The 17,614-nt window shown below is 40.0% G+C and overlaps 1 protein-coding gene and 1 long non-coding RNA gene across 4 annotated transcripts in view; one reads left to right on the top strand and one right to left on the bottom strand.

The window, feature by feature from the left end:
* Window positions 1-1,766, top strand: part of LOC132383587 (uncharacterized) — a 17,128-nt gene extending 15,362 nt beyond the window's left edge. For all 3 annotated transcript variants that reach the window (XR_009508730.1, XR_009508732.1, XR_009508731.1), the window contains one exon: window positions 1,641-1,766. This is a non-coding gene — a long non-coding RNA (uncharacterized LOC132383587). The remainder of the gene's footprint in view (window positions 1-1,640) is intronic.
* Window positions 1-17,614, bottom strand: part of LOC132383586 (stathmin-like) — a 25,407-nt gene extending 7,793 nt beyond the window's left edge. The window contains exons 1-3 of the mRNA XM_059954739.1: window positions 17,585-17,614; window positions 12,349-12,424; window positions 1,621-1,784 (exon numbers count right to left, since the gene is read on the bottom strand). Of these exons, the coding sequence (XP_059810722.1) occupies window positions 1,621-1,784; window positions 12,349-12,361 (177 nt within the window). The 5' untranslated portion in view covers window positions 12,362-12,424; window positions 17,585-17,614. The remainder of the gene's footprint in view (window positions 1-1,620; window positions 1,785-12,348; window positions 12,425-17,584) is intronic.

Genomic DNA, 17,614 nt, shown 5'->3' with positions numbered 1-17,614 from the left:
AGGAGGTGGCTGAAGAGATCATGGAGACATTAGTAATGATCTTTCAAGAATCATTGGATCCTAGAATAGTTCCAGAAGACTGGAAAATTGCTAATGTCACTCCACTCTTCGAGAAGGGACAGAGGCAGAAGAAAGGAAATTGTAAGGCAGTTTGTCTGAACTCAGTGGTTGGGAAGATGTTGGAGTCGACTGTTAAGGATGTGGTTTCAAGATACTTAGAGGCACATGATAAAATAGGCCATAGTCAGTATGGTTTCCTCAAGGGACAATCTTGCCTGACAATTCTGTTGGAATTTTTTGAAGAAATAATAAGTAGGAAAGACAAAGGAGAATTGGTTGATGTCGTGTACTTGGATTTTCAGAAGGTCTTTGACAAGGTGCCACATGAGGCTGAACAAACTATGAGCCCATGGTGTTACAGGCAAAATTCTGGCATAGACAGAGCAGTGGCTGATTACCAGGAGGCAAAGAGTGGGAATAAAGGGTGCTTTTTTTGGTTGGCTGCTGGTAAGTCTGTGTTGGGACCGATTTTTTAAAAAACGTAAATGCCAATGATTTTGTTCATTGGATTGATTGCATTTTTTTTTGCAAAGTTTGCAGATAATATGAAGGTATGTGGAGGGGCAGGTAGTTTTGAGGAAGTAGAGAGGCTACAAAAGGACTTAGACAGATTCGGAGGATGGGCCAAGAAGTGGCAGATTGAATACCATGTCAGGAAGTGTACGGACATGCACTTTGGTAGAAGAAATGAAAGGGTTGACTATTTTCTAAAGGGAGAGAAAATATAAAAAAATGAGGTGCAAAGGGACTTGTGAACCCTTGTGCAGGATTCCCTAAAGGTTAATTTGGAGGTTGAGTCTGTGGTGAGGAAGGCAAATGTGATGTTAGCATTCATTCCAAGAGGACTAGAATATAAAAGCAAGGATGTAATGTTGAGACTTTACAAAGCAATGATAAGGCCTTACTTGGAGAATTGTGAGCAGCTTTGGGGCCCTTAACTTAGAAAGGATGTGCAGAAACTGGAGAGGGTTCAAAGGAGGTTTACAAAAATGATTGGCCTGTTCAAATGATTGAACAGCTTGTCAAATGAAGAGTGCTTGATGGATCTGGACATGTATTCACTAGATTTCAGAAGAATGAGGGGTGACCTTTTTGAAACCTATCGAATGGTGAAAGGCTTTAATAGATTGAATGTGAAGAGGGAGTTTCCTATGGTGGGAGAGTTTAAGACCAGAGGGGCACAGCCTCAGAATTAAGGGATGTCATTTTAAAAGGGAGATGAGGAAGAATTTCTTAAGCCAGAGAGTGGTGAGTATGTGAAATTCTTTACCATAGGCAGCTGTGGAGGCCAAGTCTTCATGTATATTTAAGCCAAAGGTTGATAAGATTCTTGATCGGTCAGGGCATTAAGGGAGACAGGGAGAAGGCAGGAGATTCCGGCTGAGAAATTGGATCAGCCATGATGAAGTGGCGGAGCAGACTCGATGGGCCAAATGGCCTAATGCTGCTCCTATATCTTAAGGTCTTGTATTTTTAGTTCCACCCAACTGTGACTTAGATAGACTCTTCAGTGCCTATGTTTAAGTTCTTATTAGTTCCGCTCATATTCTATATTAATACCTTTCGTCTGTTTTCTGCAGCTTCCATTTTTTTTTGAAGATCTTCAAGTGATCGATCTTTCTTGGGAGAAAGAGGAAACTCTGGAATTGTTTCAGCTGTAGGGCTCAAAATGATCTCAAAAGCTTGGCCTGAAGAACGTCTGTCTAGTTCCTTTACTTTAATATCTGAAATAAGAGTTGTTTCTCAACAAATAAAAGACATAAGTCTTTAAAAGGACATAAATCCTTAAGTTGATTAATTACACATGTTTGGATCTACAGAATACATTTGATAGTTATATGAACAGTAGTAGATTATATATAATATAGAAAGGATTTTACTAAGAATAAGTAGCCTTAAAAGAGAAATCAGAAGTCTTTGAAGTACTCAATAAAACAGGCATCTGTGGAAAGAGGCCAACTGATATTTTCTTAAAACACATTCACTATACAGGAGGAAACTCTCTGGCCTATCAGGCCTTTCACCTTCTGTTAATTAATGTCATTCACTGAGTCATAGAAAAGTACAGCATAGAAACAGGCACTTCAGCCCATCTAGTCTCTTAAATGTTGACATTGAGCTCACATGCGCAACTTGCCCCGGCAGCTTGTTCCACACTCTCACAACCCTGAGTGAATAAGTTTCCCCTCGTCTTCCCTTTAAACCTTTCACCCTTAACCCACCCATAACCTCTTGCTGTAGTTCCACCCAATCTCAGTGGAAAAAGCCTGCTTGCATTTACCCTATCTATACCCATCATAATTTTGTATACCTGTCAAACCTCCTCTCAATCTTCCCCATTCCAAGGAATTAAGTCCTAACCTATTCAATTGTTCCATATAACTCAGATCATCCAGACCCAGCAACATTCTTGCAAATTTTCTCTGTACTCTGTATGCAAATTTACATATTTCCAGTAGGTAGGTGACCAAAACTGCACACACAATACTCCAAATTAGGTCTCAGCAATGTCTTACACAACTTCAACATAACATCCCATCTCCTGTGCTCAATACTTTGATTTTTGAAGGCCAATGTGTCAAAAGTTTCTTTATGACCCTATCAACCTGTGATGCCACTTTCAATGAATTAAGGATCTGCATTCCCAGATTCCTTTGTTCTACCGCACTCCTCGGTGCCCTATCATTCACTGTGTAAGATCTATGCTGCTTGGTCCTACCAAGTGTAACACCTTGCACTGCTCTCCAATAAATTCCATCTACCATTTCCAACTGGTCCAGATCCCGATGCAAGCCACGATAATCTTTTTTGCTGTTCACTACAGTGTAGTGACTATACCCCCAATCTTAATAATAAGCACTTTATTGATCCCGTGGGAAATTCTTTCTCTAAGCAACATTTAAAAACACACTTAGCAGTGTGCAGGCTTAACTAATAATGTCCAGAATAATAATATATACAATAATTTTCCAATGTACAATGATAATGTATGAAATAATAAAACAGACTATTGCACTATGATGTGTGTTCTCCTATTGCACAGAGATGAACTGTTGTATATGCTTATTGCATATATTGGTGTCATCCGCAAATTTGCTGATCCAGTTAACCATATTATCATCCAGATCGTTGATATAGATGACAAACAACAATGGAACCATGGCACTCCACTACTCACAGCCCTCCAGTCAGAGGCAACCATCTACTATCATTCTGTCTTCTCCCACAAAGCCATTGTCTAATCCAATTTACCATCTCACCTTTAATACAGAGCAACTGAACCTTCTTGACCAATGTCCCATATGGGACCTTGTTGAATCCCTTACTAAAGTCCATGTAGACAACATCCACTGCCTTGTCTCCATCAACATTCCTGGTAACTTCCTCAAAAAACTCTAGAAATCTGGTTGGACACGACCTACCATGCACAAAGCTATGCTGACTATCCTTAATCAGTCCATGTCTATCCAAATACTCTTATATCTGGTCCCTGAAAACACCTTCCAAAGAACTTTCTCACTTCTGTTGTCAGGCTTACTGGCCTATAATCTCCTGGATTATGTTTGGAGCCTTTCTTAAACAGTGGAACACTGACTATCATCCAATCCTCTGGAACGTCACCTGTCGCTAAGGATGACTTAAATATCTCTGTTAGGAACCTGGCAATTTCTGCACTTGCCTCCCATAGGGTCTGAGGGAATACTTTGTCAGGCTCAGGGGACTTACCCACCCCAATTTGCCTCAAGATAGCAAACACTTCCTCCTCTGTAATCTATATAAGGGTCCATGAAGTTGATGCCGTTCTATAGACTCTGTGTCTGTTTCCTGAGTAAATACAGATGCAAAAAATGCATTTATGATGTCCCCATCTCTTTTGGCTCCACACATGGATTGCCATTTTGAACTTCCAGAGGACCAATTTTGTCCCTTGCAATCATTTTGCTCTTATCATATGTATAGAATCCCTTAGGATTCCCCTTCACCTTGTTTACTAACCAACCTCATGCCTTCTTTTAGCCCTCCTGATTTTTTTCTGAAGTGCTCTCTTGCATTTCTTATACTCCATAAGCATCTCATTTGTTCCTACCTGCCTATACTTGAAATGCACCTCTTTTCTTTTCTTAGCCAGGGCCTCAATTTCCTCCTCATTTCTCTCACGTGCCCACCATGAATTCCCCTTTAGTTACTTTTCCTACTTACTTTCAGTAAGGGGCAATTGACAGTCACCAATTAACCTACCAGCAAGTGCTTGAAATATGGGAGGAATACCCACATGATCATGAGCAGAATCTGCAAACTCCACAGATAATACCATAGGATCCCTGGCGCTACAAGACAGGAGCACTAACAACTAATCTACCTTGGCATCCTTTTTATTTCAAAATTTCCAGGTTTTTTTTGGTTTACCGATTAAAAGACACATTAATTCTAAGAGCCAGTTATGCTACAGGATATGAAATATTATATAATTTGGTTTGTCAAACATTTCATACTGAATGGGGACTAACCAGTTTCTCAGTGCACTTTTCTTGCTTTCATAAACCATTGTCCATTTATGGTGCATGAATGAAAATCTGTTTTACATTCTGGCTCTTTTACAGCAGTCTGCCCTCAAATGGTACTTTTTGCCTCGATTGTTGTTACCTCTAACATCAAATTACAGCTAGTGATTTGGGAAAATAATAAATTCATTTTGATATATATTGTTATAGAAGTCTAGTATAAACCTCCCTCGATAATTTCAAAGTTCAAAAGTACATTTGTTACCAAAGTATGTATACTATATACAACCTTGAGATTTCCAAGTTGTTGAAGTATATGATGAAACAAAACTGTTTTCAACAATTACAATTAAAACTTGTTTTAAATAACAATTGTTAACTTAATTTGAAAGTACTCTGTGGTACATGAATTGTTACAAAGCAGTTCTTATAAAAGGCTCAACAGTTTGTTTTTTTCTGCCTAATGCTACCCAAGTTGCTTTACTTCCTGTTACTTGTTCTTCATTTTACAAATACTAATTAAAACTTATCAAGTATCAGAGAGACGAAAATGGTGGCACTGCATGCATGGAGAGAATCAAAATTATCAAGCAGTAAATTTATTCCCAAAAGGGTTAAGCAGATATATGGGACCTATTTTTGTATTTCAAATCAACACACACAAAATGCTGGAGGAGCTCAGTAGGCCAGGCAACATCTATGGAAAAGAGTACAGTCGACGTTTTGGGCCAAAACCCTTCACAGCCAAAAGGATCAACACCTCTGAGCATGCACTGCATATCCTTGCTTAGTCATGTAGGCAGTTATATCCAAGCCCTCACTGCTGTGGCCATGCTGTGAAGCAGAGCAGTTCTGTGAATGCCAATTAATCCCCAGGTGATGGAACTGGATTCACTGGCAAACCCCAAGACTATTCAGTTGCAATGCACAGATGTGCAAATTAGGAACACTGACGTAGTCAACAATTTTCATACAAACTGCAACCCCTCTCCCCTCCACTTACATGGAGGAATGTCTCAATTTGTGATTAATCATGATCTCAAACTCACCAATTCCCACCACTTATCACCTTTCCATCTCAGGATCCCCTCCCTAATCCTTGGTTGTGGTCCTCCTTACCATTCCACCCACTCCTAATGATACAAGGCATTGACTCCAATCTTCTTCCAGAGAATTAGGGTGTTCAGCAGCAGTTGTCATGATTGGCCCCTTGCTCTGGTCAGGTAATAAAGGGGCCAATCACTCTAATTCTCTAAACCAGGCTTGATCACATTTAATTATACACAAGGCTGTTGGCAGCTTACTGTAAAGACAGTCTATTGCGTCTGCTGATTTCTTGTCCAAGATGACTTTGCAGATGATACCATGAAAACAGAATGCTTTGAAATCAGTGGACTGTAATTAATGGTTTAATAAAAATAGGGCACCAGACTAACAGGATTTAAACAAATACAGTAAATCTGCATTAATCCATACACTCAGGACATTGACTATGTCAGACTAGTAGATCTGCTAGACTACTGGACGTTATTCCTATTGAATTTACAGAGCTGTGAAAGCAGCCCAGTCCATTCCGCAAACTGTCCACTAGCTCTGTCCACATCTCCCACTATCTCAGGAAAGTAGTAAACACTGTTCCCTTTAAGCTGCACAGGTGCAGTAACTAAAATGCTCCTACGCACATGGTGGACCAATCGATTCAAAGAGAAAGACCGCTTTGGGGAGAAGAGTTTAAAACAGGAGCATTTCACGGGATTGGCGCATTAGCAGCAGACCAATCGATTCACGATTCATTAGCAGGAGCAATTAAAAGTAAAGCAGGGTCCAAGGAGGGTGGTCATTATTGAATGGACCAGTATAGGAGTGGGAACTTGCAGCTTTGGATTATTGATTACCTGACTGACAGACCATAGTACGTGCACTTGCAACACTGTGTCAGACAGAGTGGTCAGCAGCACTGCGGCTCCACAGGGGTCTGTCCTGTCTCCCTTTCTCTTCACCATCTACACTTCGGACTTCAACTACTGCACAGAGTCTTGCCATCTTCAAAAGTTTTCTGATGACTCTGCCATAGTTGGATGCATCAGCAAGGGAGATGAGGCGGAATACAGGGCTACAGTGGGAAACTTTGTCACATGGTGCGAGCAGAATCATCTGTAGCTTAATGTGAAAAAGACTAAGGAGCTGGTGGTGGAGCTGAGGAGGGCTAAGGCACCGGTGACCCCTGTTTCCATCCAAGGGGTCAGTGTGGACATGGTGAAGGATTACAAATACCTGGGGATACGAATTGACAATAAACTGGACTGGTCAAAGAACACTGAGGCTGTCTGCAAGAAGAGTCAGAGCCATCTCTATTTCCTGAGGAGACTGAGGTCCTTTGACATCTGCCGGACCATGCTGAGGATGTTCTACGAGTCTGTGGTGGCCAGTGCTATCATGTTTGCTGTTGTGTGCTGGGGCAGCAGGCTGAGGGTAGCAGACACCAACAGAATCAACAAACTCATTCATAAGGCCAGTGATGTTGTGGGGGTGGAACTGGACTCTCTGACAGTGGTGTCTGAAAAGAGGATGCTGTCCAGGTTGCATGCCATCTTGGACAATGACTCCCATCCACTCCATAATGTACTGGTTGGGCACAGGAGTACATTCAGCCAGAGACTCATTCCACCGAGATGCAACACTGAGCCTCATTCCTGCTTGTGGCCATCAAACTTTACAACTCCTCCCTCAGAGTGTCAGACACCCTGAGCCAATAGGCTGGTCCTGGACTTATTTTCACGGCATAATTTAATTATTTATGGGTTTTATATTGCTATATTTCTACAGTATTCTCGGTTGGTGCGACTGTAACGAAACCCAATTTCCCTCGGTATCAATAAAGTATGTCTGTCTGTCTGTTTGGCGAGGAGGCACAAGTAAGGCTACTTGTAGTGTTTGAATAAAAAGTCACTAAATTACAGCTAATTAAATAAATTAAATAAAGTAGGGTGATGCAGGATCATGTGATGTGCTGTAGCTGTATGATGTGGGAGCTGGTGGACCATTGTGGGTCCTGGTGACCACATCTGCAGCAAGTATTGGCTGCTCGAGGAACTCAGGCTCAAAGTTGATGACCTGGAATGTGAGCCTCAAACACTGTGACAGATCAGGGAGGGGGAGAGTTACCTGGATTCTGTTTTAGGAGGTAGTCACACCCATTAGATTAGCTGCCTCAAATACAGTCTGTGGTCAGTGACAACAGGGTGTGGCTGCGATGAGGTGGGTAGTAGGATCCAAGAGACAGTGCCGGAGGAACCTCAGCCCTTGAGCTTGTCCAACAGGTCTGAGATTCTTGTTCCCTGTGTGGATGAGAGTGGTGGCTGTAGGAAGGATGAACAACTGACTGTGGCACTATAGTTCAGGGAGCTATTCAAGAGGGTGGAGAGATGCGAAATGTGGTAATTGGGGGTAGTGTTATCAGGGGAATAGACAGAGTTCTCTGTCGCGGAGATGGAGTGTCCCGAAGGCTGTGTTGACTGCCTGGTGCCCGAGTTTGCGACGTTTGTATGACCTGCAGAGGAATTTGCAGTGGGAGGGGAAAGATCCAGTTGTCGTGGTCCATGTGGGTACCAATGACAGAGGTAGAATGAGCAAAGACATTTTGTTGAGGGAATTTGAGCTGCTAGGGACCAAGTTAAAAAGCAGAACCACAAAGGTAGTAATTCACACACACAAAATGATGGTGGAACACAGCAGGCCAGGCAGCATCTATAAGGAGAAGCACTGTCGACGTTTCGGGCCGAGACCCTTCAGGGCTCTCTGAGCCTCGTGCAAATTGGCATAGGGTCAAGAAGATTAGAGAGTTAAATTCAAGTTAAAGGATTGGTGTGGGAGAAGTGGGTTTGAATTCATGGGAAATTGGCACCAGTATTGGGGACAGAGGGAGATATACCAATGGGAAGGGCTCCACTTGAATTGCGATGGGACTTGGATCCTAGCGAATTGCATAACCAGGGCTGTGGATAGAGAGGATGCTGGTAAATGTGAGGTCATTCACTTTGGAAGGGAAAATGAAAGAGCAGATTATTATTTGAAGGCTAAAAAAATTGCAGCATGCTGCTGTGCACAGGGACTTGGGAATGCTTGTGCATGAATCACCAAAGGTTGGTTTGCAGAAGTAGCAGGCAATCAGAAGGCAAATGGAATGCTGGCCCTTGTTGCGAGAGGGATTGAATTTAAGAGCAGGGAGATTATGCTGCAACTGTACAAGGTACTGGTGAGGCCACACCTGGAGTACTGCATGCAGTTTTGGTCTCCTTACTTGAAGAAGGATATACTGGCTTTGAAGGCAGTGCAGAGGAGGTTCACCAGGTTGATTCCAGGAATTAGGGTGTTAGACTACGACGAGAGTTTGAGTCACCTGGGACTGTACTCACTGGAATTCAGAAGAATGAGAGGAAAAACATATCAAATTATGAAAGGAACAGATAAGATTGAGGCAGGAAAGTTGTTTCCACTGGTAGCTGACACTAGAACTAGGAGAAATAGACTCAAGATTCGGGGGAGTAGATTTAGGATGGAGATGAGGAGGAACTGCTTTTTCCAGAGTGGTAAATTAATAGTCTGCACAACGAAGCAGTGGAGGCTACCTCAGTAAATATATTTAAGAAAAGGTTGGATAGATTTTTGCATAGTAGGGGGAATTAAGGAAAAAGGCAGGTACAAGGTAGATGGAGATGAGTCCATGATCTTATTGAATGGCGGAGCTGGCTAGACAGGCCGGATGGCCGACTCCTGCTCCTATTTCTCATGGATTTTGTAGCCATGCAGCTGGAAATTCATTTTATATATGTTAATATAATTTTGAAATCTATGTTAATATAACTGAAATGCCCTGTAAGTAATTATGTGTTAAGGTATATAATCCATAAATTTTCTGACAAAAATACTCAGCTACTAGTACAAACTATGATGGAAATGTTGCTTCAAGAATATTGTAGCAATACTGTGATTTCAAATTTGTTGTTTCTGAGAAAGTTAAGGCCTTTTCAATTATGACGTTCACTGATATGTTGAACTACCTGTTTAGAAACAAAGTATTTGAAGAATTGTCAGTTCTTGATGATATCATTGGAACTTCATATATGATATGATATCATTCAAGCTTCTAGTACTGACTACAAAGTGGATTCATAAACTGAATCAAATGTAATTCGAGAAATAGACTAGAAATGGAACACCTGGATGATCAAATGATGATTAAGATGCATCTTACATCTGGATGCAAAACTAATCTGGGCAGTGCTTACAGACAATGGATTTGTAATAAAGCAGATGAGAAAAAGATTACATGATTTTCTTTGTTGTACCCTTCATTACATCCTTCAAAAACTTTTTACTGCATCTCAGGACATGTGACCACAATAAACCGATACCCAGCACACTTTCAATTCAGCTTTTTTAAAAAACTATAAAGATGTTATGCAGTGTCATATTAAATTTTTTCAGTGAGTTGAAACCAGGAGTGTGAGAGCAAGAGGCCTAGTGAGTTGAAACGAAGCACTGCAATGTTTAACACAACAAATCATTAACAGTTCAGCTGAAATACCAACCCATCACACACCACTACCTTTAACACTTCTCAGAGATTTCTCATGAGCAAATACGGCAGAGCAATTAAATGCTGGTTCACTTTGTGAAGCCTACATTCCTTCAGTGAATATAAAGTAGTAATAGAGTGTCAAAGGTTACAGGAAGAAAGGAGAATGGGGATGATGGGGATAATAAATCAGCCATGATGGAATGGCAGAGCAGACTCAATGGGCTGAGTAGCCTAATTCTGTTCCTATGTCTTATGGTCTTTCAACTACTTCCCCAAATCTTTCAAAGTGGTAACTTTCTGCAGGGATCACTCCCTACGCGACTCCCTTGTTCATTCATTCCTCCCCACTGATCTCCCTCCTGGCACTTATCCTTGCAAGTAGAACAAGTGCTATACCTGCCCCTACACCTCTTCCCTCACTACCATTCAGGGCCCTAAAAAGTCCTTCCGGGTGAGACGACACTTCAACTGTGAGTCTGCTGGGGTCATATACTGTGTTTGGTGCTCCCAGTGTGGTCTCTTGTGTATTGGTGAGACCAGACATATATTGGGACACCACTTCGCTGAGCATCTACGCCCTGTCCACCAGAAGAAGCAGGACCTCCCAGTGGCCACCCATTTTAATTCCACTTTCCACTGCCTCCTCCATTGCTGGGATAGGCCAACACCACCTTATATTCTGTTTGGGTAGCCTCCAACCTGGTGCTCACGAACATCGATTTCTCAAACTTCCAGTAATGCTCCCCCTTCACCACTTCCCATCCCTTGTCCCTCATGTTATCTCTTTGCCCACCCATCGCCTCCCTCTGGTGCTCCCTCCCCCCTTTTTCTTTCTTCCATGGCCTTCTGTCCCTTTCACCAACTTCCTCGCCCTTTGCTTCATCCCTCCCCCCCCGTTTCACCAATTACCTGGTGTTTGTCTCTCCCCTCTCCCCACCTTTCAAATCTACTCCTCAGCTTTTTTTCTCCAGCCCTGCCAAAGGGTTTCAGCCCATAACATTGACTATACTTTTTTTCCATAGATGCTGCCTGGCCTGCTGAGTTCCTCCAGCATTTTGTGTTTGTAACTTTGACCTTCTGTCGTCAGGCAGATGGTACCGCAGTATAAGGTGGAGGACTGTTAGGCTGTGAGACTTCTGAACATCCTGCTACCACTCCAGTACACAATATATATATAACAGTGTCAGTAGCATTATTCTTTTGTGTACAGTATTTTACTCTGCGTCTTATATGCACTTTATGTCAACATCTACAAAAATTTTAATCTGTTATGTAGTGGCTTCTACGGGGCTAACCAAAGATGTAATTGCCTTTTTTAAATATATTTTTTACGATTGCAAGACCTTGCTAGCTGGACTTGGTGCAGATTGTACTGCTACCTGTATCAGAGAGCCATTGAAGAGTCAGTGCACCGAGGCAGTGTGCAGTCTAATAGCGAGTGATTGTCTTAGTCGCTCTTCTTGTGATCACAAGGCATTCTTGTATATTATTAATGTGAAATGCTGCGTCCATTTCACTGATCTATTGGCAGACGGTAGAGGAAATGCATGGGCTTGGTTATAGCAAGGACTAGGCATCAAGCTGCCGTGTCATCTGTTTACTGCCGCCCAAGAGAGAGGTATTGGAAGTCGGTGTGCTCTACTGGAGTGCTGGGGTAATGAGGCGCAGCATCCAATCTGCCCCCCAGAGTTTGTTCGGCAAAAGACAAACTGTATTGTATTCAACTGCAGACTGCTGCAATGTTAATGGACTCCGGAACTTGGGCTATTTTTTTTGTGTGACTGTATTTTACTGCTATCTTATATGTGCTATATGTGCCTTGTGCTGTGAATGACTGTAGGCACTGTGATTTGCATCTTGGCCCCAGAGCACTGGATCAAAGTACTTGTTTCCGTGCTGTATGATTCTAAACATAATAAATATTCAGGAATGTCGGTTATCAGAGCAGTGGGCTCCCCCCTTAAGGGCAAGAACTATCCAATACATGAACTTGCTCATGTTGAAGACCGTATAGTTTTAGGATTGCCTAATCACAAGCATCCCCAGGCCAACATGGTCCTTACAATATTCCAAAAGGAGTGTTACACAGGAAATGACATCAACCCAAAAGATCCTGATGTGGAAATCCCAAAGAAAATTGCATGATTTTACAGCAGGACATCCCAATATGTAGAATAACACACACCAAACTGAGATCACACTTACCAGTACAAGCCATGTTCTTTAGAGAGAACACAGAACTAAGTTCTACAACTCAGGAAAAAGTTCAGTGCAAGAGAATCTGTAAAATGAGCATAAAAGAAATCAGAACAATACTCAATTCTGAAATTTGTTCAAAGCAGCAAGTCAGATTAAAGCAATTACAATAAAAGCTGCACTGAACACTAATCTGCCTATTGTTAAATCACAACACAGTGATTTAACAATGATGCATGTTAAAGTGACTTCATAACAGTAAAACGTTCCAATGCACTTAGCAAGTTTGGCATCCATAAAAACAAAATTGTTGAGCCATAGAAATTATTAGGGCAGATGAAATGGTTTTGAGAATTCCTAATTTTACAGCCAAAGCAACAAAAAGCATACACACTGATCATTAAGCATTTAAAATTGGGAACATGCAAGAAGTCAGAATTGTTAAAACACAAAGTTTTTAAATATTTGTGCATTTGTGGAAATTACAGAAATGGAGAAGAGATTACATGAAGTTTTGAACTGAGAGCTAATGCAATGCAGCATACAAAAAGGTATAAATGAATGCAAGAATTGGAGAATTTAAATATGGATACAAAGTTTTGGATGAATGGTCGAGTAGAGAGATAACAGGGAATGGATATAGCTTCCAGCAGATAAATTGAAGTAGTGTTGGAGCCAGGTTATTTTGCAGAGGTAGAATTAGCCTTGGCAATAGTATGGTTTTCAATAATTTAGGGACAATACCACATCATTTGGACAAATGAGTTTATGTCCCCCATATTCCATCTTATAAATAACAAAAAGATCCATTTATATCTGCTTTCCATTTCCAGTGGTCTGTAAATCCTCTATCCTCCACAATATATTACTTCCTCATGTTTTCTTGTGCACAATAATCTCTGATGGAGTACTATAGTAAACACCTTCTGAAAATTTTAGTGCATCCATTACTATTCTTTATTCAAACAGCATGTTATTTCTTTAGAGCACTGTGCAGTTGTCACTACTGTCAACGCAGAATTGGCCACTGCACGCCAGGCAGGTCATTCAGATCAATTTCAAGAGGTTAATTTCTCATGAGAGTTCATCTACTGTCTGGAAACTATATAATTCAGGCTGCCAATTCTATCAGTGGTGATGCTGTTGAGGCACAGATGGGCAGTGAAGATCTTCATCCAGATTGCAGGGTGGAAAACAAAAGTCCAAAGATCCCTAGGGTTCCAGTGCTGGAATCGATGAATCGATGCTAATGATTCTCAGACTGGAATCTGTTAGATAAAATTTGCAAGAAATATATTTTCTATCTCCAAAAAAATACAACTATGCATGCCATATCTTCATTTTAAAGACTTTCCTTTCATCTGCAATAAAGAGAAAATTATAGATAAAATTTGTCTTATAGTCTGGGCAGTTTGCTGCACAATTCTTTGTGATTATAAAATTAAATGTTCTCCTGAATTCTGAAGAGAATAATTTCAAGTTCAATAATCCTGTGAGCTCAGAATCCTCTTGTGCTTCTCTTCCAGGCAATGGATCCAACATGATTCTCTATACAGTACTGTGCAAAAATCTTAGGCACATATATCAGGAGCCCAAGACTTTTGCACAGTGAAGTAGTAACTTTATGCATTGCATATACTGCTGAAAAAAAAAATTCATGACATATATGGGTGATGATAAATCAGATTCTGATATGGATCTCTATTATGTACTGAGAGTGGGAAGGGGGCAGGGAGAGAAGAATCATTGTTAGGAAAAGGGGAAAGGAAAGGGAGGCACCAGAGAGAGGTTCTGTAATGATCAATAAACTATTTGTTTAGAATCGAATGACTTTGCCTGGTCTCTCAGAGCTGAGTATGTCTGCACCAGTGCTGTCTCCTCCACCGGCACTCCTTCACTGCCACCTGTACCACACCCCTCCCACGGCATTCCACGCTCGCCATTCCCAACATCTTTTGTTCCCATGAGGAAATCTGCAGATGCTGGAAATTCAAGCAACAGGACGAAGGGTCTCGACCCGAAACGTCGACAGTGCTTCTCCCTATAGATCCTGCCTGACCTGCTGCGTCCCACCAGCATTTTGTGTGTGATCTTTTGTTCCCACCAGATTTACAAACTTGCTCTCTAAAGTCTTAGGCCCCCTAGCTATATATACACTGTGTATGCTTAAGATTACTGCACAGTTCTATAAATCTCCAATTTTGAATAAATCTAGCATGAATCAATTTAAAATATTAAGTACTGTACACACTTAAATATAAAATTATATTACTGGTGTTAATCAAATGGTCAAATGAAATAATAACAAATTTGCCTTCAATCTACTTTCCAAAATTACTTCTTTCACTAATGCACTGCCAGTAATAACATAGAAACTAGAAGTGTGAACTGTAAAACGATCAGAATTTGAGGGGAGGGAAAGTGAAATAAATAATTTCCACAGAAACTTCTTGTGAGGTCTGTATTTCAGACTTTTAATCACAATCACAAAGAACTGTACCAGAGAATATTGACCCAAATCTCAATTTTACTTGATTTTGTCCAATATTTAGAATTGGCAGGACAACTAATTCTCAGTTTGCACCGCTGCTTTTAATTTAGCAGTTACACTATTGATAGTTCAGTCATAACTGCTAAAAAAAATTTCAACTGAGAAAACAACATGAAACTGCGTTGTGACATCATTTCTCACTTGATTTTTTAAAAATATACTTTTGGAATTGTGGGTGTTATTGACAAAATGTCATCTGATAACAAATGGATAATGCAGACTTTTGGAATGAAACAGCAAGCCGATGCAACAAAATCATGTAAACACAAATAACAATCTTTAACTTGGCAGGTGCTCAATACTGGAATATTATTCTATATCTAAGGATGTTGTCTGATCTACTCCACCAATCTGATTCGTACTCTCTGCAGTTCTTTCTCCATTTCCCAGTACTTTTCTCTCCTTTGGGATATCTATCCAATTCTTGTTTTGTAGGCATTACATCAAATTAAATGACTGTCTAATTATAACCACTCAACAGTACTTCATGTTAACATTGGCTCCTTTAACAAATGTTAAATCTGTGTAATGTTAACTCTACAGTTAACAGAATCTAGCCTAACGTTACTTCTCCCCCATTTCTACCACCATTCTAACAACTCTATCCTGCAACTTCAAAGACTTCCTAGAAAGCTGAAAATTAGGAGGGAAAACAATACTTCAGCAACAGCAGAAATAAGAATTTGATACCTTTTGTAGGTTCCGTGCTTCTGTTTATTAAACCCAGTATTTCATAAACCATCATTAAAGATTTTTGTACAAGCCACAATCAAGAAATTCTAAAGAAATTGCAGTTACTTGGAAATCGGATACACATTTAAGTATAGACTCTTGGAAGAAAGAAATCTATGGTTGTATTCCATTAGAAAAAATTACTTATAATTTAAGAGATAAATATGAAACATTTCTGAAAATTTGGAGCCCTTATTTACAAAAGACAGGATTAAATATATAGATGCTCTGAAGATGAAACAATTGGTTATTAGGGGAAAGAAATAAATATACATATTAAAGTTATTACGAATTCCATGGAGCATGTGGAGATCTTCCAACAACCAGGCATTCTTTCTTTCTTTTTTTTTCTTTCTTTCTCTTTTTTTTCTATAGGGCAGTTAGGGGGGAGGGGTTAAGGGGAGGGGGTAAGGGTTATATAGTTTTTTCATACTTTGTAACCATTTAAAAATACAATAAAAAAAGTTTAAAAAAAAAGAAATTCTAATTAAAATTGACTTAATAAGCTGGTAACAGATACACGAGTGATGTTTCAGAGACATTTAGATTGACGTGCAGGGGATCAAGGGATATGGAACTTGTGCAGGCAGAAGCCATTTAGTCTAACTTGGCATTGAGTTTGGCACAGACATTGTGGGTCTGTTCCTGCACGGAACTGTTGTATGTTCTAAAACACACTTTATTTCCTCATCTGTAGATACCTACTTGAGTATTTGCAGCAGTCAAACATTGTTTTGTCTCCATTTACTTTCTACGAAAATCCATTCACATTTACTGCTGTAATTTCAACACCTCAACTTCTGTAATATCTAGCACACACTCAATCATACTAACCAAGCTTTCCTCCCCACATTATTTCCCTTTACTTCAAGATTCAACCATTTATAGATTTCAAAATTGTACCCTATAACCTGTAAGTCAATTGTCAAAAAGGCAACATTACTATACATTACTATATATAGGCCACACTATACTAATCCAAATTGTATACTTCTCTGTAATCTGTAGAACTATTCAACAGGACTCAATTCTAACCATTTGCCATCCTCAAATCAATAATTACCTCTTTTCCCCAATATGCTGTTTTATTAAAATGTTTTTTTTAAATTCCATCATGTTAGCAAATAAACAGGAAACCAATATTACAATCACCTGAAAAAATGCAATTAGGAAAGAAAAAATAATGTTAATGAATGATTATCCCAAGACCTAGGAAATATATTCTAAATTATCTTTGACCATTAAATCTAGGAATTTTATTCCAAATTATCTCCATGCCCCTAAAGTTCTTCATTCTAAAAGTTAGACAAAAGGGGGAAATTTTAGTTAAAAAAGAAATAATAATCCATATTTTAGACCGTGTACTCACAGCGGCACACATTGTATTAATTCATAATATATTGTTCATCATTTCACATTTTTACTGTATATTTTCCAATTGACAAGGTCCAGGATCAATCAAAATAATCAGTGTAATCCACTCACTAAAAATGGGATTAAGAATGAAAAACAGTTCTAATTACATCCAACAGCCAAAGCAGAGATTTACATATTGATGTATAAATTATCTAATTATGAACACTTTAGGAAAGGTGCAGCCATTTACCAATCTTGGCAAAATTACCAACAGATTTTACATCAAGTAACCGTAACCCAGAGGAGTACAACTGTCCCAGTCCCATGTTCAAGATGGGATTTGACTGAAGTACCGGCAAAACTGTCCCAATCCCAGCTGACTCATCCTCAGGGTGGGATTTGACTGAAACCAGCCCGGATGAATGAAGAAGATTCAGCTGGAATCAAACTGGGAAAGAAGTTTGAAATCAAATTTCGTGATGACTATTGAAAACACCAGATGGCTCACAGCCAAGCCAGTGTGGACAAGACGCTGTTTATATAAAAATACTTATTTCAAGACATAAATCTGTTAATACGTTAAGGGCCAGGAGCGACCCACCATACCAACTTCCTTCTCGTCCACCCAGGAATTTC

The sequence above is a fragment of the Hypanus sabinus genome, chromosome 30 (genome assembly GCF_030144855.1).
Source record: "Hypanus sabinus isolate sHypSab1 chromosome 30, sHypSab1.hap1, whole genome shotgun sequence".
Lineage (NCBI taxonomy): Eukaryota > Metazoa > Chordata > Chondrichthyes > Myliobatiformes > Dasyatidae > Hypanus > Hypanus sabinus.
The sequence above is the reverse complement of the archived record's forward strand: the minus strand, read 5'-3'. Positions and strand labels throughout refer to the sequence as shown.